Source organism: Equus asinus, chromosome 20, assembly GCF_041296235.1.
Source record: "Equus asinus isolate D_3611 breed Donkey chromosome 20, EquAss-T2T_v2, whole genome shotgun sequence".
NCBI lineage: Eukaryota > Metazoa > Chordata > Mammalia > Perissodactyla > Equidae > Equus > Equus asinus.
This window is the reverse complement of record NC_091809.1, coordinates 21,819,285-21,845,098: the sequence shown is the minus strand read 5'-3', so window position 1 is coordinate 21,845,098 and position 25,814 is coordinate 21,819,285. Positions and strand designations below refer to the sequence as shown.

The window sequence follows — 25,814 nt, the reverse complement described above, 5'->3', positions numbered from 1 at the left end:
AAAAAAAAAAAAGATTGGCACCAGAGCTAACAATTGTTGCCGATCTTTAAAAAAAAAAAGAGAGAGAAGAATAACTTGCATATATCTACGTATCTATGTGCCGTTAAAGACTTACACAAGTTGGTTTCTATAACATATGCCATTTTGCATCTTGCTTCTTGGGATTTTGGGGGGGGGTTAAGCAACAGACATTTATTTCTCATTGTTCTGGAGTTGGAGATTTTTTTTCTTCTTCTCCCCAAAGCCCCCCAGTACACGGTTGTATATTCTTTGTTGTGGGTCCTTCTAGTTGTGGCATGTGGGACGCCGCCTCAGCATGGCCTGATGAGTGGTGCCATGTCTGCACCCAGAATCTGAACCACCAAAACCCTGGGCTGCCGAAGTGGAGCGTGCAAACTTAACCACTCTGCCACGGGGCGGGTCCCTGGACATTTTTTTAACACAAGCACAAATGGATCTGCTTCCTTAAAGACTGCATAGTGTTGCATCATTATATCATAGCCTACCTTAATCTATTTAACCTGACCGGATGGATGGGCAGATAGGGTTTCCAGTTTTTGCTATCGTGAACTGCACAGATAGCTAATTCTCACATCTTTGCATACATTTACAAGTTTTTCTCACAGCCTGAATTATTAGCTGGCTCAAAGGAAAATACTTATGTGCATTTTAAGTCTTAGGAGATGCTGTCAATTCTCCACCCAGAGAGTTTGCATAGTTTCACGCACTAACAAAATATGTGTCTGTTTCTCTACATCTTTGTTGCCGTTGGGCAATATCCAATTTTTAAAGTTTTGCGCATCTGCTAGGTTGTTTGAATTTTGCGTTTCTTGGAGTAAATTTGCTTTAAAGTTTATTGGCCCTTTGTACAAACTATTTTTATCTTTATTGCCAGACCACCCTCTTTCACTCATTTCCACAGCCTGCTTCCTGGTGTCCTGCTAATTTATTCCTTTCCACTCAAACCTCTACAGGCTTCTAGAATAATCTTTTTCACAAGAAAATCTGATCATGCTGGGGCACCACTCAAAACACGTCCGTGACTTCACCCACACCCCACAGGCTACAGGATAAAGAGCCTAAGCTCTAAGTCTGGTTTAAACAGACTCATGATCTGGTTGCCACCCCACCCCAAATGCCCATTAATTGAGCACCTTACAACAGACAGACACCCCGTGGGTGTTGGGGACCCAGGGGTCAACAAACAGGCAAACATCTGCTTTCTGCAGTTGACATTCGAGAGCAGTGTTTCTAGACTTATTCTTTTCATTATTGCCCCCTTAAGGAGAAAAGTGGAATTATCTTTAAATTTAATTTAAATCAATTAGTTAAATTAATTTCAACTTAATTACACTTAACGAGAGAAATTAAATACCTAGGAATAAGATTTGTCTAGCAGGGTTGGCTTCGGAGAGCCACAAGCTATTGTAAGATCTAAGGTTTTTGCCCCCCATCCCCGAATTAATTTTGGCTCCCTGGGAGCCTCATGGCTTGCATCGACAAGGAGTGTTCTAGAGGGAGAGCTGGACAGCAAACAAGGAAATGGAAAAGATAAAATCAGAGAGCCAAAAATGTTACTAAGAAAAGGAGGGAGAACGGTTGAGGGGGCACCTGACATCTTGATCATCCGATTAGGAACGCTCTTCCCAGACAAGGAAGAGTAGCCTTGCCTTCTTCAGCGGCAAAGTGGAAAAGAAAATTTCCTCCTCACAGTTCCTGGCATACGGCAAGCGCTCAATAAGTGAGCTTCATCGTAATTATTAGTTAAAAAAAATATTTTTAAAGGTATACGGAATAAGCCCTGGGATGCGCCTCTGCTCCGCGTCCTACGTGGGTACCACCGCCCAGCCGCGCGCACGGCTGGCGCCTCCACCTCCGTCCGCAGGGGGCGCTGCGGGCGCCGCGGCCGGGCTGCTCTAGGCGGCGGCACCGGAAGTCTCGTTCTCCCCTCAGTTCCGGTCTCTGGCCCGGGCTTGGGCTGCGTGGAGCAGCGTTTGCGATGCCGACCGGAGACTTTGAGTGAGTCGGGGGTCGCGGAGGGGGCCTGGGGGGTCGGTTTGGGGGCTCTGGGGGTTCTGGCGGAGCCTGGGCGCCCCGAGGCCGCGGGAGCCGGGCCTCGCTGACCCCGCCCTCCCCGTCGCGCTTGTCCCCGCAGTTCGAAGCCCAGCTGGGCCGACCAGGTGGAGGAGGAGGGAGAGGACGGTGAGTTCGCCGGTGGCCCCGGGGCCTCTCAGCCAGCGCCCCGCCCGGTCACTGCCGCCTGCTCCCGGCACCGCCATCCGACCCCGCATTGTCCCCCCACGGCCGGCCCTTGCCCCGCGCCGTCCTCCTCTGGGCCAGCCTGTCGCCCGTTCCAGATGCTCCCTGGCCAGTCCCTCTTCCTTCCTGGCCACCGCCCGAGTCCTCACAGCTGCTCCCCTGCTCCGGGGACGCAGTTGTCACAGCCTGCCTTCGTGCCAGGGACCCCCCCCATCCTTGCCATTGCTGGAGGTTACTACAGCCAGCTCCGTGTTCCCCCCCGGCTGTCCCCGGGCACTTCCCGGCCAGCCCTCTGCCCTTGCTCCAGCCTTCCTCAGCTCCTAGTGTGAGCATCCTCCCCAGAGTCCGCCCATTTCAGCTTGGCAGCTCCGCCCCTCCAGCTGACCCCTCCTCCTCCCACTCCTTCTCGCAGACAAATGTGTCACCAGCGAGCTTCTAAAGGGGATCCCTCTAGCTACTGGGGACACCAGCCCGGAACCTGAGCTCCTGCCAGGAGGTGAGTGACCGGTGGGCAACCTCCACCCCATCCTGGGCTGCTTCTCCCCTCAGCCGTATTCCTGCCTGGTCCCCATCACTAAGGCTCAGTTCCCCTCCCCTCTTCCCCCCTCCCAGCTCCACTGCCGCCTCCCAAGGAAGTCATCAACGGGAACATCAAGACAGTGACCGAGTACAAGATAGATGAGGACGGCAAGAAGTTCAAGGTGAGGCTGTGGGAGGAGGCGGGTGCCCTTGTGCTTTGGGGCACTCGGGCCAGGAGTGGGAGATGTGTGTTGGGTGGGTTGGTGGGGAAGATCCCCTGGCCCCAGGAGCCTTGAAGCCGGACCCTCTCCCCTCCCTTCCACAGATCGTCCGCACCTTCCGAATTGAGACCCGGAAGGCCTCGAAGGCTGTTGCAAGGAGGAAGGTGAGACCCTGCTCCCCTTGTCCTGGGGCTCCCCCAGGACTGACTCAGGACTCCTTTTTGCTCATGCCTTTATTTTTAGAAGTGGGGTTCGTACCTGTCTTGCTGGAGCATAACTGGGGCCTAGGGGTGTTTGTACTCTCTGGGGGCCCTGAACAGTCCAGGGGTACAGGAGTGGACAGGGTTCATTCTTAGTCCTCTTGGCTTATCTGCCAGGAGGAATAGAGCCAAGTCCTCCCCTAAGATGGTCACAGCAGAGGCGACAGCAGTAAATACCTCTGGCCCCGTTATTTGCCTACTTTCTCTGTGCCCGACCCAAATGCTTTGATTTGCTGCGTTCTCATTCAGTCCTCATAGCAGGCCCGGGAGGCGGGGAGCGTTGTCCCCTTTTTGTCGGGGAGGAAGCTGATGCTCAGGTTGTTTAGCTCAAGGCCCCTCGAAGTGTGGGGGAGCCCTGTCCACCGCTCCCTAGTGGGAGCTGGTCCACCGCCTGCACGGCACCCCCAGGAGTTGTTGTCTGTGGAACCATTTCCCCTGAGCCTCGGTCCTCTCATCTGGGACTTGGGGCTGAGGGCTGCCCCACACGGCCCCGCCAGGGCCTCGCACACACTCAGGAAACAGGAATTCTCGTCGTCACCACTAAGTGAGGCATTTGGGGATGGTGGAGGAGGCAGTTGAAGGCCCAGGCATCCTGAAAGGGGCTATAGTAGGTCTGGGCTGCCAGTGGGGGGGGTCCCACCTGCCCTGACTTGTCCATTATCCCGCCCTGAGCCCAGAACTGGAAGAAGTTCGGGAACTCAGAGTTTGACCCACCGGGGCCCAATGTGGCCACCACCACAGTCAGCGATGATGTGTCCATGACATTTATCACTAGCAAAGAGGTAGGTGGGGCAACAAGGCGGGGCTGGCGGCCAGGGTGGCAGCAGGGGTGTGGCAGCCCCCCTGAGCTGCCCCCGCCTGCCCCACCAGGACCTGAACTGCCAGGAGGAGGAGGACCCGATGAACAAGCTCAAGGGCCAGAAGATTGTGTCCTGCCGCATCTGCAAGGGCGACCACTGGACCACCCGCTGCCCCTACAAGGACACGCTGGGGCCCATGCAGAAGGAGCTGGCCGAGCAGCTGGGCCTGTCCACGGGCGAGAAGGAGAAGCTGCCCGGAGGTGCCCGGGCCGGGAATGCAGTTGGCATGCTGTGTGTGTGTGTGTGTGTGTGTGTGTGTGTGTGTGTGTGTGTGTGTCGGAGCAGGAACTGTGCACCCTTGGGATAGTCCTTCATTGTCACTTGCTGTCTGTGAACGGGGTGGTGAGCATCACACCTGTCATCTCCCACGCAGCAGCGTCAGCACCTCGAGTCAGGGCTGTGGCCACGGTCGTGCTGTGTGAGAGAGAGATGGGCTGGGTGGTTGCTGTGGCTGCTGGTGACATAGCCTGTCTCCTCGGGTCTGCGAGAACCGCTGGCTCGTGTGCACGCCCGTGTGTGTAACCACACTGCCCATGGTTGGGGGTGGCCACCCTGTGTGTGTGCGACTTGTGGGCTGGGACTCTCCTCCTGACTCTGACTGTCCTGAGTGTGCTGTGTCTGTCTGCCGTGGATGCAGCTGCTGCACTGTGTGTGTGCGTGTGCGTGCACATCTCTGAGCAGACTCACACGTGTGACTGCAGTCCGTGTCCTTTAGTGGGATTTGCTGATGGCGAGTTTGTGTCTGGACAGCTCTCCACCATGGCTTGTGCGTGGGGGACCGGGGACCATCCCTGTCCCCGCATCTGTTCCTGTGTGTTGTGAGGCTGGGCGTTACTCCAGCTCTCAGCCCTGTGGGTGCCTCAGACCGCGTCTACCCCATAGGTGCTCACTCAGCCTTCACTGTTGGCTTCCTGGATGTGACAATTATGTCATTGTGGCCATCGGCTCTTGGACCAGCCGGATGCCTGTGGCTTGACAGACTACTGGGGCTGGGTGGGGGCTGGAGCCCACGCATCCGGGGGCAGGTGGGTCCCGCTGTCTGTGCCTGGCCTGACTGTGCTTTTGGTCCCCAGAGCTGGAGCCGGTGCAAGCCACCCAGAACAAGACAGGGAAGTACGTGCCACCGAGCCTGCGGGATGGGGCCAGCCGCCGCGGGGAGTCCATGCAGCCCAACCGCAGAGGTGAGGTGGCGGGGATGCCTCTGGCACCCCGTCATTATCCCCTGGGCACGGCCCGGGCACAGCCTGCCCCTCACAGCCGCCTCTCTTTGCCCCTCCAGCCGACGACAATGCCACCATCCGCGTCACCAATCTATCAGAGGACACTCGTGAGACTGACCTGCAGGAGCTCTTCCGGCCCTTCGGCTCCATCTCCCGCATCTACCTGGCGAAGGACAAGACCACTGGCCAGTCCAAGGTGGGCTGGCAGCCGTGGGGGCGGAGGAGGGGGCTTGTGTCCTGGCTGTTCCCTGAGCGCCCCTGACCCCACCCCCTCCCCAGGGCTTCGCCTTCATCAGCTTCCACCGCCGTGAGGACGCCGCGCGTGCCATCGCCGGGGTGTCTGGCTTCGGCTACGACCACCTCATCCTCAATGTGGAGTGGGCCAAGTAAGACCCCTGCCCTCCTCTGCCCCTCCCCCTCGGCTGGGCCAGTCTGGCCACATGTGCCCTGTGCCACCACGCTGGCTTGCCTGCCCCCCCCCCAGAGGCCCCGGCTGCGTGTGGCGAGGGGGTCTTGGGATTCTCTCCGGGGTCCGAAGCCCTCACACCTGCCGTCCTCCCCACCCTGTGTCCCTCTCTAGGCCATCCACCAACTGAGCCAGCTGCCACGTCTGCTGCTGCTGGGCCCCGGGCGCCAGGACCCTGCGGTGACAGAGGCGGCTTCCCAGGGCAGGGGGCTCCAAGGGCAATAAAAGCTCCAGTCACCCTATGCTGTCCCATTTATTTGTGGATGTCACTTGCCCTGTGGCGGGTGGGCCAGCCCTCCCCCTCCCCCGCCTGGTCTGCTTGGGCACAAACTTCTGCCCCTCCGGCCTGGGTACTTGCTGGTCCCACCGCAGGCCTTTCTTTGTGGGAGGAAGTGATGGCCAGGGGCCTGCTGTCCCCTCAGCCCCTGTTGTGCCATGTCCCCGCGCCTTGTGGTGAGGCGGAGGCTCAAGAAAGGCCAGGTCATGGCTCAGGGGACTGGGGCCCCGAGGTTTTGGGGGTGGCTGTTTCCTTGAGGGCCAGGCCTTGGCTTGAGCTCTCAGCGTCCTCTGGGGTCTGGCCACCCTTGCAGCCGAGGCAGCCTTGGTGGTGGCAGCCCAAGCTGGGAGCCACGGCCATGTAGAGCAGCGGGTGGATGCAGATGGCCAGGGGCATGAGGCCCCGCATGACCTGGTAGCCCACGTAGGCCCCCAGATCCAGCGCCTGCTCAGCCTGGGCCGCGTCTGTGAAGCCCGGGCAGCTGGCTACCCAGCGCTGCCGGGCGTACACGTTGAGCACCCGCGTGACGTGGTAGGGCACATAGGAGCTGGCGTAGAGCGCCACACCGCTGGCCACCAGCATGGCCACGCGCAGCTTCTCGGCCACCGTCATGCCCGGGCTGCGCAGCACGGCGCGCCCGAGGGCTCCGTAGGCCCCCAGCGTGAGCAGCAGCGGCAGGGCGCCGCCCAGGGCCGCCATCACCAGGCTGTAGATCCTGTAGGCCTCAAGCTGGCTGTCGTCCGCCGTCCCCAGGCACTTGATGCAGGCCCCGGGCTGCTCCACCGTGCACTTGCCTTCCTGCTGTGGCTTCTTGAGGTGCGAGAAGCTGAGCGTGGGGGCGGCCAGCAGGGCCGCCAGCACCCAGCCGGCCGCGCTGATGGCCCACGCGTGCTTGGGCCGCAGGTGGCTGCGGGTGAAGAAGGGGTGCACGATGCCCATGTAGCGGTTGATGCTGATGCAGGTGACGAAGATGACGCTCCCCAGCAGGTTGCAGATGAAGAAGAAGCGCTCCAGGCGGCAGGCGGCCTCCCCGTAGCGCCAGTGTTTGGGCGGGTAGAAGTAGGCAGCCAGCGGGGGCAGTGTCAGCGCGTAGAGCAGGTCGCTGACGGCCAGCTGGGCCGAGAAGACCACGGCCGGGTGCCACGGGCGCTGCTCCCGGGTGCCAAAGCGGTAGAGGGCCAGGATGTTGCCGGCCACAGCCACCAGGAACTCAGCCACCAGGAGGGGCCACAGAAAGCCCTCCTGGAAGTGGTTGAGGGTGCGGGCGGCCACCACCGAGAAGTTGGCTGGGCAGGGTGTGGCACCTGTGGGGGGAGAGGCACCCAGTGAGCCCTGGCCCTCTGCGTGCTCTGTCTGCTGCCTCAGTGCCTGTCGCTGGCACCACACACCCATGTGTGCTGGGCCTGCATGAGCCATGGGGCCGCGCCGCACCCAGGAGGGGCGCCAGCCTCAGCTCCTTCCTAGACAGACTCAGGCCAGAGTCCCTCACTCAGCTTCATCTACTAGGGTCTCTCTGGGCCTTGCACCCCGAGGGCCAGCCGGGGCGAGACTCAGGGAGCCGCTCACTGCCTTTGTGGGATGCACGTGGAGGAGCGGGAGCCCAGGGGCGTCCCCGGCCCCCCTGCAGTTCTCCTCCAGGTGCGATCCACCAGCAAGTCTATCTTCTTCCTCAGAACTGGTCAGCTCCTGAGTGCCGGCCAAGTCCGGGCCCCGACCCTCACCAGTCTGTTCCCCCCACAGCCTCCAGAGGGCGCCTGTGAGCACCTGACTGGGCACATTCCTCTGCTCGCAGCCCTCCCCACCTCACCTCAGGGGGCCCTGCAGGAGCTATGCTATCCCTCCCCCAGTATGTCTCATCTTCAGCTCCCTGTGACTCATTCTCTGTCCTTCCCACACTAGTTACTGGGCTTCCTCTTAAGGCACACCTGCCTCTGGGCCTTTGCATTGCTGGTTCGTTCCCTTTGCCAGAGTCACCTGCTGCTGATAACCTTAAGAGTCTCCCCGTCCCTCAAGTCCTTCTGGTCTCTGGCCCTGAGAGGCCTGCTCTGACCACCTGAACACTGGGACTGTCCCCCTCGGTCCCTCCAGGCCGCCTTCTCTGTGTGTCTCCACCTGATCACCACGAGACAAATTTCCAGGTCGCCTCCTGAGGGCAGGGAGTCCCAGCTCCTGGGCCAATAGTGTGAGCAAGCAGAGCCCTGGGGACGGTTCCCTCTCACACACCCCTGCCTCAGCTCTCTCATCTGATGGCCTCCTCTCGGCCTGTCCAGCAGGCTGGCCGCCAGCCCCGGGCAAGGTGCACGCAGCCCTGCCCGCCCCACTGCTTCCTGCTCTCGCCGGCTGCCTACCTGTCCCCTCTGCTCTAGGCTTCTAGTCCCCGTCCAGCCCCGGGTGCTAACCCACCTCCCCTCCACCTCCGGGGTGTGGCTGCCTCCACCATGTGCCCCCAGCCCCGGCCCCAGGCTGACTGCAGGGTCCTGGGCCCTGGATCTCACCTGGGATGGTGGCTGCCATGGCCTGCACACCCGGCCGCTGAGTCCGCTGCCCACGCTCTGCGGGTCCCTCCCCACCGAGTAGTGGTGGCGGCGCGCCTGGCCTGGCCCCGCCCTGCCCCACTCCAACCTCAGCCAGCAGAGCCAGTCAGAGCAGCACCCTTGCCGCCACTGCGCTTCCTTCCTCATTGCTCGCACCCCTCAGCTCGGTCAGGGGGAGTGGGGAGGGGCCCAGGACCCCGAGGCACGGCAGACCAGGGCCAGCATGCCGCAGCCAGGTCTGGGGCAGAAACCATGTCCCCCTCCCAGGGGCTGCAGCCCCAGCCGTCTCGGTTCCCCCAGTGGGCCTCCAGGTCCCCCATCGCCAGCACAGACTCAGACTCCCAGAAGGTCAGTTTATTAGGGGGGTGGGGACACAGCTCCTTTATGAAAGGAAACCGAAGGCTGGCCCTGGAGGCCGGGGGAACCAGGGAGCGCCTCTCGGGCCCCAATCTGGGGCGTTCCGTCCGCCACTGGGGCTCAGGCTGCCCTCTTAGGTGGCCGCGCTCGGCCTCGCCCGTGGGTCCGGGTGGCTCCTCCGGGTCCCAGCTTGGCCTGGGCCACCTGGGCTCTGCCCTTGGCCTTCAGTGGCCTCCGGTCACTGCCTCGGTCCAGCCTCCGCTGTTTTCCCTGCTGCTTTTTGCCTGGGTGCCCAGCGGGCCGTCTCCGCTTGGCTGCCGTTGGGAACATGTCTGCGGGGAAAGCTCGTGTCAGGGTCACGGGGGCACAGGCACAGGCCCATGGTGCCCGGCTGTGTCGACCTCCACCACACACCCTCATCAGGCTCCTCGCCCACTGCCTGGCGAAAGTACTCGGCTTCATCCTCCTCCTCCTCCCGCTGGCCGGCCCCCTCTTCTTCGGGGGGGGCCCCGGGGTCCTCCGCATCACTGTCCCCATCGGCACGTGCCCGCTTGATGCCCGCCAGGCTCTTCTTCCTGGAAGACGGGCATCAGTCAGTCAGCATGGCAGCTGCACCCGGGCCCGGGCCGCACCCACCCGGCCAGCAGCCGCTCGCCTGTGGGCCTCTCGCTGCTCCCGCTTGCGCTGGACGTTCCGGGCCTGCTGATCCTGCCGCTGGGCCTTGAGCCGCAGCTTCTCCTCCTTGGCTGCCAGGATGGCCTGTAGCTCCTCCTCGGTCTTGTGCACTGAGCAGGAAGAGATGGACCCCAAGATCTTCACCAAGACCCAGGTGGGTGCGCCACACCTTGCGAGCCACCTTTACAGGCCTCAGAGCCCAGGCCGGGTGCCCACCAGCCCCGTCCTCACCGAAACTGTGGAACAGCACGTTCCCCTCCCCGACACCCTCCTGGATCTTGATGAGCTGCAGCGTCATCCGAGGCCCGATCTGCAGGGACAGAGGACAGGAGTGAGTCCTTCCCTGGAGGGGGGGCTGCCAGAGGAAGCCACCTCTGCCGCCGGGCCTCACCTCCGTAAGCCGCACGGCGCTCTGCTGGGCCCGCATGTTGCCGCGCCCCGCGACGGCCTGTGGCAGCTCTGTAATATTGTGCTCACCGTCTGGCTCCGCCTCACTCTCCGACAGCCCCGCACCCCTATGCGGGGGACACACGCGGCTCAGCAGGGGATCCCACGCTCCCAGGACAGCTCTGGGGTCCCCTGGACTGCGGCGGTCTCACGCCCCACACCCTCCTCACGTGGCCAGCAGCTCGCTGATATCCTGCAGGCGGCTCATGTTGGGGAACTTCTCCTGGAGAAGCTTCTTCATCCCACGACTTGCGCCCACAGGAACGACTTTGATACTGCTGCAGGGGCCAGAGTGAGCAAGCAGGGGGGTCAGGGGTCATGGGGTCGGCTCCACCCCCCGACCCTTTCCACGGTGCGTCAGAGCGTTTACTTTGACACTGAGCAGTCACAGAGTCTCAGCAGCAGTGCTGTCATCAGCCACACGGAGGCCACCCCCTCCGCCCCCGCTCCGCTCCTGGGCACTCACTAGTGGCGGAAATCCAGCTCCTGAGAGTCGGGGTTGTAGTTGATGAGAAGGCAGCGCTTGATGGTGTTCAGATTCACCTGGACAGGACCCAAGAGGGGCCGTGGCACCATGGGAGCTGCCCACGGGCCTCAGTGCGTGTGGGAGCCCAGGCCACAGCCTGGCCACAGCCACACTCCAGAAACCCCACCAAGGGGAAACAGAATGCTGTTAGCACCGTGGGGACTGATGGGGCTGTGACTGGCGTCCATGAAGTGCCCGGGGCGCTGGCTCAAATCCTGGGTGCCAGGCCCACTGAGGCCACCCACACCAGGCTCCCTGATAATCAGCACCTAACAAGCCATGTTGGAGACCCCCTGGTGCCAGGGGTTAGGAGCTGGGCTCTGGGGCCAGAGAGATGACAACATCCTGTCCTGCCCCCGTGTATCTAACTTGAGCCTAGTGACTTCACCTCCGCCAACCTGCTTTACTCCGCGTCAAATGGAGCTCTAACAACACTCGCTCCACTGCCAAGACCAGTACTCAACGCACGCTCAGAAAATAACGCACTGCTGGCATCGTTTCCCACCTGCTGGATGGAAAGGCAGCGCATGGGGGAGCCTCCTGCCCAGTGTCCCAGATCGTACGAGTGAGATGCGGCCTCAGGGCTTGAGCTCTCAGCCTCAGTGACGGGAGGTAAGGACTGTGCGATCGCCCCCAGGGCCCGTGTGGCACCTGCTGCCTGCCCCATCCACCCTCACCTGACATCACACCAGGCCCAGCCCACCTTGTGCACGTTGATGGAGGGGAACAGGTTCTGGAACATGGTGGCCATGAGTTTCACGTGCATGCCGTGGGGACCAAAGCTGTTGAGCACCAGAAGGGGCGCGTGGGTGAACTGCTGCTCGTGCATGCGGTGCCGGCGCAGCGAGGAGACCACGTCACGCACCAGTGTGTACTGCAGGGCAGGGCAAGGAGTGGGCGATGGCCAAGCACACGTGGCCGGCGCCACCCCCACACCCAGCTCCTGCCCCACACGGTCCTCACCTTGTTGATCCTGAAGGTCAAGGTGGGGCCTCCTGGGAGGCGCATCAGCTTCTACAGGAGGAGAAAGAATCAGTGAGGGTCCAGGCCTCCAGCTAGGGAGCAGGGGCATGGGAACTTCTGCCCCATCTCTTCAGAGCGTTTACTTTGAAGCCAAAATCACGACAGCTCAGAGGCACGTGGGTTCATCACCAGAGCTGGGGGAGGAGGGCGTAGGGGAGACGAGGGGTGTGGGCATCCACTCACAAAGTAGATATTGGTCTCTGTTTTGCTTAAGATCAGGAAGTGTGTGACCCCAAGGGGCCCAGCCACTGCCACGCAATCCTTCAGAGAGTTTTTCTTCCGGACCTGTAAGTTACAGAAAGAAAAAGCAAGGCTCAGATATCCCCTTGTCGGACAAAGGCCCTCAGCTTAAGCTGTTACGTCCCTTCTTGCGTCTAGCCCCTTGGCCTTTAGGGCCAATGAGACTTGATCTCGAGCACTGCCTCTGTCCCTTGGCTACTGCGCATCGCCCCATTTTGCAGCTGAGCCAACGGAGGCCCAGCGAGGTTAAGGAACTTGCTCCAGGCCTCTGAGAATCCGAGTTTCCAACCCAGCTTAACCACCGGCCTCAGGCACCCAGCCGAGCCCCAGGCCGCGCGCGTTCATCGGCGTGGCCTCGCTGCAAAGCCCTGAGAGCAGGGACGCTGGTCCTCGGAAGGGTCCCTGTCTCCAGCCAGGGAGGCGGGCCGGGGGGTGCGGACCTGCAAGCGGGTGGCGGTGAGCGGTTCCATGACGCGCCGCAGGTCCAGGCTGAGCTGCCGGACGCCGCGACCCGCGCGGCCCCGGGCGAACACGAACGAGTGCGGCTGCGCGGCGTAGGCCTCGAGATTGCGGAGCTGCGCCTGGGCGCGCGCGCGCTTCTGGTGCCGGGACTGCGGGGGCGACAGGCGAGCGGTGAGCGCCGCGGCCTCCACCGGGCCCCCGCCCGCGCCGCCCGCACCCCCCCCGGCCCCCGGCCGCCTCGCCTCACCCGCCCCGACTGCCCCATGCTGCCGTCTCCTCCACGAGGCAGCCTCTCCCGGCCACTTCCGGCGCCGCGCCGCTCACTTCCGGCGCCGGCAGGGGGAGTACTTCAAGCGGCGCTGTGTGGTGATGTCATCAGGCGAGCATGCGCAGCTGATGGCGGGCAGCGATAGGGTGGGAAATCTTTGGGAAGGTTGCTATGGAGACACCTGGTGCCTGTTTCTATGGAAACCGGGGCGGGGCCGCTCGGCTCGGGGCGCCCGCGCGGGCTTTGGACAAACGAGCCGCGAGTTCGAATCCCGCTTCGGCCACTTCCACCCGCTGTGCCATTTTGAGAACCACTGTCTCCATTCCCAGGCTCCTAAAATATCTAAAGTGTGGATGATAATCATTTCCCCCTGACCTGCGAATTAAGGGAGATGATGTATGCACAGTGCTTGGCACCCTGGCACCGGGCACCTGGGGAGCAACCAGAGAAGGGGGTGGCGCGTGGCAGTTACTCACGTGAGCCTCCAGCTACTGAGGGCCAGCTGTCCTCCCCGGGGGCCCTGTCTGCGGACGGGCTGAGGGATGGAAACTCCACATCACCTTCTGGAAACTCAGGGCAAGGCGGGCGCTTCGTGCATAATTCACCCCCTCCCGGTTTCCGCTCAAGGCCCCAATCTTGGCCTCAGGCCCCTGGCTTCTTCCCCAGAACCCTGGGGTGGGGGGAAGGGATGCCCCCCAACATCTCTCTCCCTGGCCCATCTGTTTCCTTCTGCCATTTACCTCCCCTCCCCCATCTGCTTCCCCTGCCCAATTCTCCGCCCCCCCCCCGCCAGTCTGTGTCTCCCTCCCCATCCCTGTCTTCTCCCCGTCTTTGTCTCCCTCTCCCCCAACTTTGTCACTACCGTCAATTGTCCCTTTCATCCCCCGTCAGTTTCCACCGTTCTCCTCTCTCTGTCTCCATCTCCATTTCTCTCTTCTCATCTCTCTCCCTGACTCCCCATGTCTCTGCCCATCTCCCCCACGTCTCTCCCCTTCTCTGTCTCTCCGACTCTCTCTCCCTTCCATCAGCCCCTGTCTGTTGACTTAAGAGGTTTCTTCTCTCTCTCCTGCCAATGGGGGGAGCCGGAGGGGGCTGCGGGTGGGGGGCCGAGGGGCCCGGTGTGGGGGGCCCCAGCCCAGGCCGGGAGCCCAGCCTGGCAGCCTCTCTCAGATCCGGGCCGACCATTTCCTCTCTCAGCCCGGGAGTCCACTCGGGTTACGGGTTCAGGACGGTAGGAAGTGGGGAGTCTGCGTCTGCTGGTCGGCGAGGCCTTCATACAGGTCTCTGGGCTCCGGGCGTCTATGTGAGTCGCTTTGTCCCTCCTCAAAATGACTGTGTGGTTATTCTGCCTGTTTCTGTCCCTGTGTGAGCTGTGCGAGGATGTGACAGTGTGGGGGGGAGATGAATGAAAACATACACGCTGTGGCGGGTGGGCGCGTGTCAGGATCTCACTGTGTCCCTGGTTCTTGTCTTTGTCTTGCCTGTGTGTGACCTCGGGTACCTGGCTGTGGACGTGTCTGACACACAGATACAGACACGCTCAGCCCACAGGCTTATTTTCTTTTAAGTCGTGGTGTATGTATGTGTGTGACCACATTTTACACACACATGCGCTGCCCAAATCTGTGTTATTTCCAGTTGTGTCTTTCTACGTGCGTGTGCTAGGCAAATCCACGGACACACACAGTCCATCTGTCTTGGCAGCTCTGTGCAGTGGTTTGCATGGCTCATCGGGTGTCCGTCTGCGTGTCTTTGTGTCTACACTGTTAGCACATACAGCAGGGTGTGACCGTTGTGGTATACATGTGTGAGTTCTGGAGCCAAACTACCCGGCCTGAATCCCATGGCCAACCTTTTCTGGCTCTGTGACCGCGGGCAAGTTGCTCACCCTCTCTGAGGCTTGCTTTCCTCTGCTGTCAAATGAGGCTACAACAGAAGACAGCTCGGGTTGCAAGGACTAAATGAAATAAAAGGTGTAATGAGTTTAGAGCCGTGCCTGACACATGGCCGGGGCAGCTGGTGTTTGATGTTGTTCTCTGGGGTGAGTGCATGTGTCTGGCTCTCAGGCTGGGACCCCCCCCCCACCCCCCCGCCCCGGCCTCCGGGGCCTGCAGCCTCCCACGCTCTGTGCTCCATTGTCGGGAATGTCCGGGCCACTGACCTGTCCTATCGGGCTCTGGCGGCCTGGGCAGGGGGGTCTGGCAATTCTGCCTCAGTTCTCACGCGGGAAATGCTAAATATTTACAGTTGGGGATGCTGGGCTTAGCCTTGTGGCTCTAGTCCCAGGCTCTGGGGGCAGGGGGTGGGTACCAAGCCTTCTCCCTTCTGCTCTCCCACCAGCCTCTCCCCTTGCCCAGCGCAGAGGCCCTGCTGGACCCTCGGCTCCTCCTCGGACGTCTTGAGCCTGCTTTGAGCCTGCCGGACTCCGGGGCTTGAGTGTGAGAGGTGAGAGGGCGGGAGGGCGGGAGGGCTGGTGAAGGCTCATTCTGTCCGTTGGGCCCTGGCTTGGCTCAGGGGCTCCCCAGGCCTCCTCCTCACCCCAGGCTGAGATCCTGGAAGGCAGAGGGTGTTACGCATACCCTACCTCTGGGGGGGTCTGGCTCATCCCTGTTGTGGGGGACCTGGTGTCTTCAGGAGGGGCAAGGAGAGACCCTTGCTCCGCCCTTGGGAGCTCCCGCTTGGTGTGTGAGTACAGCCATGAATATGCCCTTCTTTTTCCAGCTCAGACCCCTCCCTGGCTCCCACATAACTCAAAGTAAAACCCCAAGTCCTCTTCAAGGCCCATAAGGCCCTGCACACTCTGTCCCATCCCTTCCCTGTCCTCCCCACCTCCTGCTCTCTGCCTCACTCTGTTCCAGCCTCACACACCTCCCTGCTGTCCAGCAAGCTCTGACCTCAGGGCCTTTGCACTTGCTGTTCCTTCTGTCTGGAATGCTCTTCCCCTTCTCTCTCTTCCTTCAGGTCCTCCATCAAGTGTCGTCTTCTCACTGAGGCCCGACCCCTCTATTCAAAAATGCTCCCCCTAGCCCGGGACTCCCACCTCCATCCCTGCCAGACTTTTCCCCTAAGCACTGACCTACCACCGTGTTTTCCCAACGAGGATGTCAGCTCATGAAGGCAGGGACTTTGTTGTGTTGGTCACAGCTGTGTCCCCATCGCCGGGAACAGCTCCCAGCACACAATAGGGGCTCCAGGAGTGTTGGTTGAATGTGTGACTGAGGCAGTGTGTGTGACGTGAAGACCGTGGGACGTGAGCCTCTGTGGCCACCAGGACGTGTGGGTTTGGACATCGTGGAACTTGGTGCAGATGGGGGCGACGTGTGGACACATGAAACGCACGTGTGTCCCCGTCTGAGAGGCTGCGAGTGTGAACTCCAGGGAGCAAAGCCGGGGGGGCCTGTGTGTGGACCCTGCAGGGCTGCAGGGGCAGCGGCCACAGGTACACAGCCTCGAGCAAAGACACCTGGAATAGCTGGGGAACAGCTGGGCACCACAGACGTGGGGCATGTGGGTGTTGTGGGCATGTGTGTGACACCAGCACCGTTACAGGCGCTGGGGACAGAGCAGCAAAAAAACCCAGACTCAGACTCTGGGAGCTGACATGTCGCTAGAGGAATTCCGATCATAAACAATGGCAAATAAACAAGGCAATTTCAGAGCGATCCATGCTAAAATGGGAAAGACCGACTGGAAAGGGGTTCCCTGCGAGGTACTGCTCTAAATGGGGTGGTCAGGGAGGCTTCTGAGGAGGGGACAGCTGAGCTGTGACCCAAATAAGGACAGAGAGGGAGCCCTGTTAAAATTCGGGGCAGAAACAGCTGTGCAAAGGCCCTGAGGCTGGAGGGTGCCTGGAGCAGAGTGAGTGAGGAGGTGAGGGCAGGGAGGAGCCCAGGCAGAGCATGCAGGGCCTTGTGGGCTGTGGGAGGACTTGATCTTCTCCTCTGAGTGAGGTGGGAGCCACGGGGGTTCTGAGCAGAGGGACATGACTGACTTGGGTGTTCACAGGCGTCCTCTGGCCTCTGTTGGGGGACAGCCCAGAGGCTGAGGATGGACGACTGGAGACCTGGGAGGCAGCTGCTGTAAGGAAATCAGATGGTGTCTTGAGCTGGGATCGTGGGAAGGGGCGAGGATGGGGGACGCGCAAGAATTCAGGGTCTAAACAGAAGCGCAGACAGGCCTGGCTGATGGGTTGGATCTGTCGCAAAGAAAGAGGAGACATGGATGACTCTGGGACGTGAGAGATGGGGACGTGACGGACGGGGTGTCCACTACAGGACTGAGTTAGTGAGACTTGCCCCTCACCCCACCTCACCCCCTCCCACCCGTTCTCCCCCTGTTCTGCTCCAGCCTCCAGAGGTTGCTTTAATGCATCAGGCATGGTCCAGCCTCAGGGCCTTTGCACTTGCCGCTCCCCCTGCTGGGGACGCTCTTCTCCCCCATGACTCCCTCCTTCACCTCCTTCAAGTCTGTTCAAAATGTCCCCTCCTCCGGGAGCTCTCCCCTCCTCTCCAACGGCCCCTGCACGGATGCCCCTCTGCTGTTTTCCTGTTTTCTTTTGCACAGAGCACCATCGAATGCACTCCTAATTCTAACCGTATTCATTTTGTTCCTTGCCCCCCAGGGCAGAGATTTGCGTGTTTTGCTCTCGACCGTATTCCCGGCGCCTAGAACTGAGGCCGGCACACAGTAAGCGCTCACTGCATGCTCATTGCAAGAAGGCGCGAGACACGCTGCCCCACGGGGCGCCTGGAACTCGCTGGATCGGCGGGGGGTGGGGATCCCATTGGGGGCTATCCAGCCTCGGGGGGTGGGGAAGGGATGGCGGGCCCCGCAGGTGGAGACGCGCGCCCCGCCGCGGGGGCGCCGACGGCTCGGGTCGGGTCCCCGGGTGCCCCGCTTCCCGCGCGCCCTCCGCCCGCAGGTCCAGCATGGGCCCGCCCGGCCTGCGCGCGCTGCCGCCGCTGCTCGTGCTGGGCGCGTGGTGCGCGTGCGCGGCCGCCCCGCGCTGCACCTACACCTTCGTGCTGCCGCCGCAGAAGTTCACGGGCGCCGTGTGCTGGAGCGGCCCCACGGCCGCGCGCCCCGCGCCCGACGCCGCCAACGCCAGCGAGGTGGCGGCGCTGCGCATGCGCCTGGGCCGCCACGAGGAGCTGCTGCGCGAGCTCCAGCGCCTGGCGGCGGCCGACGGCGCCGTGGCCGGCGAGGTGCGCGCGCTGCGCAAGGAGAGCCGAGGCCTGAGCGCGCGCCTGGGCCAGCTGCGCGCGCAGCTGCAGCACGAGGCGGGCCCGGGGGCGGGGCCGGGCCCGGGGGCGGAGCCTGCGGCCGCCCTGGCGCTGCTCGGGGAGCGCGTGCTCAACGCGTCGGCCGAGGCGCAGCGCGCCGCCGCGCGCTTCCACCAGCTGGACGTGCAGTTCCGCGAGCTGGCGCAGCTGGTGAGCCGGCAGAGCGGCCTGATCGCCCGCCTGGAGCGCCTGTGCCCGGGGGGCTCGGGCGGCCAGCAGCAGGTAACCCCGAAGCCCCCCGCCCCGTGTGCAAGCTGGGCCTCCCGCCGGCCCCTGAGCTCGTCACCGCAGTTCTGAAAGCCCCACAGCTCCCCACGCTGGATCCCTGCCTCTCCTCCCGTAACTCATTTGGGTCAAAACGCGACTGGTGGCTGCTTGAAAGGCTTTACTTATCCCCTGCCCATGAATATTCATAGGGTCCTGTAATCAAGCATGTTAGTATGTAGATAAAGACCAAGACCCACGTGATCGGGGTGTTATGTAATATACACAGAGACCCTGTGTGGCTGTTTCTACTCCTGCCATTTTATTCTGGATACAGGGCGGTTGGGAGGCGTCCGTAAGTTCATACTCATTGTTGGAGGTGCTCGTTAGCCCTCCTTTTACAGAAAAGGAGTTGGAGACACAGATGGGTTAAGCTGTGAACACCAGAGCAAGAGTTTAAGGCCAGCTCTGTCTGCTCTTGACAGCTGGGGCTCTTGGGAGCATCCGGTCCATGCCCCTGCCTGATCTCCCGCCCATCTGGATGCTGGGAGGTTTAGGAGCTCAGAGCCTCCTGGGCTGGGGGCTAGTGCAGCCACATCTGACGTTCTTGGTCACCCCAGGTCCTGCCACCACCCCTGGTGCCTGTGGTTCCGGTCAGTCTGGTGGGTGGCACCAATGACACCAGCAGGAGGCTAGTTCCAGCCCCAGAACCCCAAAGAGACCAGACCCTGAGACAGCAGAGGCCCTTGGCCTCTCCTCTGCCTGCAGGGCACCCTGCTGTCCCCACCAAGCCAGCGGGTAAGATGAGGGCAGGGTTGTTGGGGGTGTAGGAGCCCAAGGATGCCCAGTGCAGCATGAGGAGAGGGAAACAGGAGCCAGGATTTTAAGGGCAGATTCCCCTCATGGTGAGGGGACTGGTGGAAAAGATGCTTTTAATCTGGTGATGGAACAAGGAGATATGGCTCTTATTCTGATAAGGATCAAAATTCTTGCTACGGTATGAAAATCGGAGGAAGGTACTCTTACTTTGATGAGGGGACAGGGAATTTAGGACTACGACTTTGGTGCAAATTTGAACTGGTTCCAAGTACTGTGTTCAGGACTTCTATTCTGGTGAGGAGACCATAGAACCAGGATTTAAAAACTCCAGGCTCCACATTTTCTCTAGTGAGAGAATGACTTAGAGTCTTACTCAGGCAAGGAAATGGGTATTGTGGCTCTTATTCTGGTGGGGAAATGGGAGAGGCAGGACTGCTATTCTGGTGAGGGGACCAATGAGAATCAGGACTCTTACTCCAGTAAGGGGTTGGTTGGTCCAGGCTGTGCTTCCCCCACATCTCTGTGCCCACAGGCCCATGGCGGGATTGTGCAGAGGCCCACAGGGCAGGCCACGAGCGGAGCGGAGTGTATGAGCTGCGACTAGGCCGGCATGTGGTGTCAGCATGGTGCGAGCAACAGCTGGAGGGTGGAGGCTGGACTGTGATCCAGAGGCGACAAGATGGCTCTGTCAACTTCTTCACTACCTGGCAGCACTACAAGGTGGGTGCAGGGGAGCAGGGGCTGGGCTGGGCAGTGAAGGGGACCCGCTTCTGACCTCCTGACCTTGCTGTCCTGCCAGGCGGGCTTTGGGCAGCCTGATGGGGAATATTGGCTGGGCCTTGAACCTGTGCATCAGCTGACCAGCCGTGGGGACCATGAGCTACTGGTGCTCCTGGAGGACTGGGGGGGCCGTGGGGCCCGTGCCCGCTATGACGGTTTCTCCCTGGAGCCTGAGAGCGACCACTACCGTCTCCGGCTTGGCCAGTACCATGGAGACGCTGGAGACTCTCTCTCCTGGCACAATGACAAGCCTTTCAGCACCGTGGATAGGGACCGAGACTCCTATTCTGGTAAGGCGAGCTCTTATTCTGGTGGAGAGAGGGTAGGGGAGGTGGGACTCCTAGGGAGGGAATGAAAGGGAGTGGGGGAAGACTTCCCTCTGGTAATGATCAGGGTAAGCAAGAGATGAGAGGACAGGACTTTTATTCTGGTGAGGGGATGGGGAGCCCAGATTCCTTCTCTAATGAGGCAATTCCTTCTCAAAAGAGTCAGGATTCCTGTTCTGGTGAAAGGTAGGGAGTGAGAGCTAGAACTCTTATTCTAAAAAGAAAGTAGAGAAGATTTTTTCCCCCTGATAACAGAATGAAAAGTAGAGCTCCTAGTTTGCAGAAAGGGTGGAAGAGGTGTGACTTGTACTTCAGTAAGGGGATAGGGAAGGAATCCAGGCTATTACTCTGTAAAAGAAAGTAAGGGCCAGGGCTCTTATTCTAGTGAGGAGATAGAAAATCAGGGCTTATATTCAATAAGAGTGGGAACAGCCAGGAGAATGCCTGGCAAAAGCCTTGTACCAGTGAGGTGCTGGTGGAGGCTTTTATTCTGGTAAGAGGACATGGACTCTCTCTCCCCTCAGGTAACTGCGCCCTGTACCAACGGGGAGGCTGGTGGTACCATGCCTGTGCCCACTCCAACCTCAACGGTGTCTGGCACCGGGGTGGCCACTACCGCAGCCGCTACCAGGACGGCGTCTACTGGGCCGAGTTTCGTGGTGGCGCTTACTCTCTCAAGAAGGCTGCCATGCTGATCCGGCCCCTGAGGCTGTGACCATCGGCCCGTCTGTCCCCCTGGGACATATGTCAGCAGGAGCCCCAGTGGTGCTGGCCACACCTCCTCCGTGGCTCCCTGCGGGCCATGTCCCACAGACCTTCCTGCTGTGGCTCAGCTCCCCAGGGCCCTGAAAACGGGCCCCCGGAATCCCCCTGCCAACATCTCAGACCCCAAGGGCTCCCCAAGGGCATCTCGATCTCGGTTTGAGCGCACATTTTATAACAACACAAAAGATCCACAGAGCGTGTCTGTTTGCCTCTGCCCCTGGGAAGGTCAGTCCCTGTGCCCGCCCTCCTCCTCCTCCTCCTCCTCCTCCTCCTCCTGCAGGTCCTCCAGAATGAGGTTGTCCAGGTCTTCCACCAGGTCCCCCTGGCTCAGGCAGGTGGCCACAGTGGAGCCGCTGCTGATGTGGGGGTTGCTGGGGTGCAGGACTTTGGGTAGGTGGTTCTGCTTCCGGCTCTTGGGGTGCGCGCAGGACGTCCCGGGCACGTGGGGCTCTGGGAGGGAGAGGTTCGGAGGTCACAGGGCTCGAGGCCACAGGAGACTCGGAGGGCAAGGGGGCTGTGGCCACGGGGGCCTCTGGGGAGGGTGAGGCTGAGGCCACCACAGCTACGGGAAATTCCAAGGTGAAAGTGACAAGGGTGGAAGCCACAGGCGACCCAAAGACATATGTGTCACCTGAGGCTCCAGGAGCCAAGAACACAGAGACCACAGGGGCAGAGGCCACGGGGACACTGGGGTGGGGGCCACTGGAGTGAAACCACAGCCTCATGAGCCAGACCATGGAAGGTGGCTGATGCCACAGGAGGTGGGTGCGAGGAGGGGCAGGGGTCCAGGGTCACCTGGCGTAGGAGGCCACGGAGCCTGGGGGAGCACGGGAGACGTGCCAGGAGGGGCTGATGCCCCGGGAGATGAAGTGGCCAGGGGGACTGAGGCCTCGGGAGGCACGAGGAATACGCAGGCGGAGACTTTGGTGCTTAAGGCTCCAGAGATGGACGGCCCAGGAGTCAAGGCCAAGGAGACTGCCCAGGGTGGCGGGGGCCCCGGGGACGCACCAGGCGCTCACCTCGCCGGTTGTAGCAGTCAGCGGCCGAGCAGGAGTGGGTGTGCGTGCTGCGGCGATCCACGTCCCGGTCCCCGCGCGGAGGGAGGATCCGTGTCGGAAACACGGGGAAGCCGCAGCCGTAGCAGGGGGACGGGGACCCCATCTGTGCCCAGCCCCTGGGGATGGGCGAGCGGGGTGTGAGGGTCCAAAAGCGAGGCTGGGTGGAGGCGGGGCGGGGCCGAGGCTGGGGTGGGGGTGTCTGCATCCTCACCGGAAGTTGTGCCGACACTTGGGGCAGTGGAACTCCGCCACGCCCCACATCTTGTCGCAGGGCACCGGGTCATAGCGCTTCCGGCACTTCCTGCAGCGGGACACCTGGGGGCGTGGAGAGGGGAGCAGGCTGGCGGGCAGAGGTGGACCCTGGTCGCCTGATCCTGGCCACCGTGGGAATACCGGCTGGATACTGGCCCCAGTGGGAATATTTGCACCATGGAAATTGGCCAATGCTGCCAGTCTGGGGTACGAGGTGGTTGTGAAGCGCGCACCAGAAGCACAGCGCTGATCGGGGCTCAGAAGCCAGATCTGGGGTTGAGGTTTGATGGCGGGGGTCGCTGTCAAGCGGGGGAGTCTGGGGTCAGGGCTGAGCTGCTCCTGTGGAAGGTCCTGAGTCCAGCTCGGGGCTTGGGGTTGGGGCTCTGAGCGTGGACGTCAGGGGTGGGCTCTCAGAGGCTGATGTTCTGAGGGCGGGGGTGCAGACACGGAGGAGGGGCGTGCGAGTGGAGTTCGGGACAGAATCAAGGTCCGGGGCTGGGCCGTCACCTCCTTCCGCTGGGGCACGCGGCGCCACCAGACATGGTCACAGGAAGAGCAGGCGAACTGGCGGTCCACGGCGGGGATGAGGTCCTCCTGAGCGCGCTGGAACATGCGCAGGTTGGCTTCCGTCAGCGGCAGGAGGGAGGTCGCCACCGCCTGCAGGATGAGGGAGGGGACGACGACAGGGCGGTCACCCCAAACGTACACGGCAGCCATCCTTTCCCTACAGGCACGCTCCCTCCTGCCCCAGGATGCCCCTCGCTCTCGTCCCCCCGGTCCACCTCCCCTGTCCCACACCCTGGACTCACCTGGATGTCCTGGTCCTGCTTCATGTCCTCTGGGGGGTCCTGGGTGGAGACACCAGGGGCAGAAGCTGGGAAGGTGGCTCGGGTCTCTTTTCATCCTTGTTTATTGGGGGCAGGGCTCCTGGACAGGGTCGAGGCGGGGCAGGGTCTTGGCCCCCCAGCAGTGAGGTGTTCCTAACTCACCAGGAGCTGGTTGAGCAGCACCCGAATTAAGAGCCAGGTGCATGACCTCAGTTGTCCTTACAGCAGCCCTGAGAGGTGGGCACACCTATTCACCTCATTGCTCAGACGGGGAAACTGAGGCCCAGAGCCGGAAGAGATCCCCCCCAAAGTGGGCATGGCAGGACATGCCTGGACCCCATGCTCCCTTCCTGCCCGCCAACACCACACACTTGGCATTGTGAGCAGCCGCCTCTTTGAGCCCATACTGCCTGAAGCTAAGGGCTTGGGCCCTGGATTCAGAGAACCCCCTCACAATCCTGGCTCCATCACTTCCCGCTGTGGGGGCGTGGCCAAACCACTCCTTCTGGGTCCCTAAGGAGGGGCATCTCGGGGCCCAGGCTCTGACTCCAGGTGGCTGCGGTTCAAATTCCAGCTGCACCTGCGCGCTGCGTGAACCTGCCGAGTGACTTCGTCACTCTGTGCCTCAGTTTCCTCGTCTGTCAAACGGACATCATAAATAACAGGACCCATCTCCTGGGGTCGCTGTGGCAATGAAATCAGTCAACAGGTCAAATTCCCCGCGTCCTGCCCCCAGGGAAGTGCTCGATCAATGTTACTCCTTGCTGTTATTTTTATCATACTCTGTCTATGTATAAATGTAAATAGTATGATACTTGATTATACTATGTAACAATCCTATACAGGGCCGCTGTCCAGGCAGGCGAAATCCACATCCACCAGTTCCCAAAGTCATGAAGGGGCAAAGTGGCCATGTTGCACCTGTGCCTCAAAGCCTTTCATTCATTCATTCATTCATTCATTCATTCAACACATGGGCTCCTCTGCCCCTCTCTCCTCCCCCATCTCCTGCTCATCCCACCCGTCTGTGTGTTCCTTTGCTCACGCCATTTCCTCCTCCAAGAAGACCCTTCCCGACCTCATGTCCCTCAGGATCACGCCTCCCCAGCCTTGAAGAGCTGGCGCCACCTCCTTGAGGAAGCCTTCCCTGACTTCCAGGATTCCTCTACGATGCCATTAATCCTGATTCGTCTCACTGCCTCATTTCCTGTCTCTCTTCCTCATTTCATGCAGTCGGCATGTCACAAGCGCCTACTGTTTGTGGGCTCCCCAGGCAGACACATGACTGAGAGGTGAACAAGTGGATGAGGTTGGACCATGAGTTGCGGACCCAGAGCGCACAGAGGGGGCTCACCATGGCGGGGCCGGGTCCCCTCCGTTCCCCTTGCCCTGTCAGCCCGTCCTGGGAGGGGAGTGGGGCATGTTACCTGGGCATCCAGGTCATTGCTCAGTTCCTGTCCGTCCTTCTGCTTCACCCCTGGTGGGGAGAGTAAGCGTAGGTGGAGGGCCCTTGCGGGATCTTGTGGGAGTCTCAGGGTCCCCAGGGCCCCAACCAGACCCTCCCCGAGAGGAGATCTCAGGGCCTCTTCCCACCTTCAGCACAGACCACACCCCCTCCGCGCTCCCCCCCCCCCCCCCCGCCCCAGCCCGGGGACCCCCGCCCGCTCACCGTACACGATGGAGCGCCCCACGCCGGTGTGGTCGCTGCCAAATTTCCTCATCAGAGTCCCCGCCTTCTTGGAGGAAACCTTCCCGTGAAACTTCTCCCGGAGGCGCCGGACGCTCTTCTCCAGCTGGGGTGTGGACAGGGGGGCTCCGTTGGGGCAAGGAGACGAGCGACAGCCCCTCCCCCATCTCTAGGCATCCTTCTCCTGGCCCGAACTTGACCCTTGATTTTGGCGTCCGCCCCCGCCCCCCTCCATCCCTCTGTGGCATTTCCTGGAAAAAGCCAAAGTCCCCGCAGGCCATTGGGGGAGGGAGTGGACCAGGGCGCGCGTCCCAGGCTAAGGGACGAGGCCAGCCAGGTAACCCATGGCCTCTGACCCTTGACCCTGCAGCCCCCGTTCTTCCTCGAGGAGGCCGCATTTCGCTCTGGGGGAGGTGGCGGTCACTCTGCTTTCCGATGGGGGCGAGCGCCATCCCGGAGCACCGTCCGGGCTGTGGATGGAGCGCCCAGGAACTGCGAAGCCCCCTCGGCGCCCCCGGCCCCTCCCCGGCGCCTCTCGCGGGCCCCCGGCCCAGCTGGAGCCATCTCCTACCTCCACACCTTCCTGAGACATGGTGGCGGCGGCGCAGGTCCCCGCGAGGGTCCGCACTGCGCGCGCGGCGGCCCCCTACCTGGGCGCGCCCGTCGGTCCGGCCGCCGCGCAGGGCAGGGGGCGGGGCCTGCGGCCGGCTCCGCCCTTCCTCCCGGCCCCTGTTTCGCTTTCGATTCCTGGGGGCGACGGGGCGCGCTGGCTCCGCCCTGGCTCCGCCTCTGCTGTTGCGCCCCGAGCCCGGGCAGGCGCCCGGGGTCTGCACCCTGCGGCGGAGCGCGCAGACCTGGGGCGCGGGAGGCGGCGCGGCCTCTGCAGTCGGTCACATGTCCCCACGCTGCGCGGGGTCCGCGTCTTCACGTCCCTCGTGGGGGCGGGGCCGCATCGGAAGGCCGCGGCGAGTCTCCGCGCCCCCCCACCTCGCGCTGCCCACGTTCCTCGCCCTCTCCCCTCCCCTCCCCCAGGAAGCGGGCACCGATGAGGACCTGGGCCCTTTCCTCGCTTTGGGTCTCTTACCCGGCCACCTCCTTTCTCTGAACCTCAGTTTACTCGTCTGTAAAATGGGGATGATAATATTGGCTACATCCTGGGGGTGTGTGTGGGCGCGCGCGCCAGAATTCGAGACCCCGGGT

At 61.7% G+C, this 25,814-nt stretch overlaps 4 protein-coding genes and 2 non-coding genes across 8 annotated transcripts; 2 read left to right on the top strand and 4 right to left on the bottom strand.

Moving 5' to 3' along the window:
* Window positions 1–1,910: 1,910 nt before the first annotated feature.
* EIF3G (eukaryotic translation initiation factor 3 subunit G) lies at window positions 1,911–6,047 on the top strand. Its single transcript, XM_014857588.3, has 11 exons — window positions 1,911–2,019; window positions 2,156–2,202; window positions 2,672–2,755; window positions 2,872–2,960; window positions 3,104–3,163; window positions 3,937–4,041; window positions 4,130–4,319; window positions 5,193–5,300; window positions 5,399–5,535; window positions 5,619–5,725; window positions 5,920–6,047. The coding sequence occupies exons 1-11, from the start codon at window positions 2,000–2,002 to the stop codon at window positions 5,933–5,935; spliced, it is 963 nt and encodes a 320-aa protein (XP_014713074.1). The 5' UTR covers window positions 1,911–1,999; the 3' UTR covers window positions 5,936–6,047.
* P2RY11 (purinergic receptor P2Y11) lies at window positions 6,046–12,725 on the bottom strand. Of its 2 annotated transcripts, XM_044752244.2 has the most exons (13): window positions 12,594–12,725; window positions 12,325–12,495; window positions 11,828–11,929; window positions 11,585–11,635; window positions 11,325–11,495; window positions 10,562–10,638; window positions 10,266–10,373; window positions 10,040–10,163; window positions 9,880–9,958; window positions 9,629–9,758; window positions 9,388–9,548; window positions 9,219–9,305; window positions 6,047–7,386 (listed from the first exon to the last, which is right to left on the bottom strand). In XM_044752244.2, the coding sequence occupies exons 1-13, from the start codon at window positions 12,609–12,611 to the stop codon at window positions 6,287–6,289; spliced, it is 2,379 nt and encodes a 792-aa protein (XP_044608179.1). In that variant the 5' UTR covers window positions 12,612–12,725; the 3' UTR covers window positions 6,047–6,286. The 2 variants fall into 2 exon arrangements, with proteins under 2 accessions (XP_044608178.1, XP_044608179.1); XM_044752243.2 differs by lacking the exons at window positions 9,219–9,305; window positions 9,388–9,548; window positions 9,629–9,758; ... (7 more) ...; window positions 12,325–12,495; window positions 12,594–12,725 and adding an exon at window positions 8,578–8,719 and having other exon boundaries at window positions 6,046–7,386.
* LOC123279176 (small nucleolar RNA U105B) lies at window positions 10,443–10,522 on the bottom strand. Its single transcript, XR_006517095.1, has one exon. It is a non-coding gene; the product is annotated as a small nucleolar RNA U105B (small nucleolar RNA).
* On the top strand, window positions 11,095–20,740 carry ANGPTL6 (angiopoietin like 6). 2 transcript variants are annotated; one of them, XM_070491978.1, is made up of 8 exons: window positions 11,095–11,233; window positions 14,955–15,059; window positions 17,236–17,300; window positions 17,536–18,118; window positions 18,721–18,898; window positions 19,452–19,639; window positions 19,719–19,989; window positions 20,550–20,740. In XM_070491978.1, exons 4-8 carry the CDS (start codon window positions 17,543–17,545, stop codon window positions 20,738–20,740), a joined length of 1,404 nt encoding a protein of 467 aa, XP_070348079.1. In that variant the 5' UTR covers window positions 11,095–11,233; window positions 14,955–15,059; window positions 17,236–17,300; window positions 17,536–17,542. The 2 variants fall into 2 exon arrangements, with proteins under 2 accessions (XP_070348079.1, XP_044608177.2); XM_044752242.2 differs by lacking the exon at window positions 11,095–11,233 and adding an exon at window positions 13,814–13,917.
* On the bottom strand, window positions 11,699–11,785 carry LOC123279223 (small nucleolar RNA SNORD105). Its single transcript, XR_006517140.1, has one exon. It is a non-coding gene; the product is annotated as a small nucleolar RNA SNORD105 (small nucleolar RNA).
* On the bottom strand, window positions 20,106–25,513 carry SHFL (shiftless antiviral inhibitor of ribosomal frameshifting). Its single transcript, XM_044752245.2, has 8 exons — window positions 25,186–25,513; window positions 24,597–24,720; window positions 24,355–24,404; window positions 22,910–22,948; window positions 22,608–22,757; window positions 22,060–22,163; window positions 21,810–21,964; window positions 20,106–21,240 (listed from the first exon to the last, which is right to left on the bottom strand). Exons 1-8 carry the CDS (start codon window positions 25,204–25,206, stop codon window positions 21,017–21,019), a joined length of 867 nt encoding a protein of 288 aa, XP_044608180.1. The 5' UTR covers window positions 25,207–25,513; the 3' UTR covers window positions 20,106–21,016.
* Window positions 25,514–25,814: the final 301 nt, after the last annotated feature.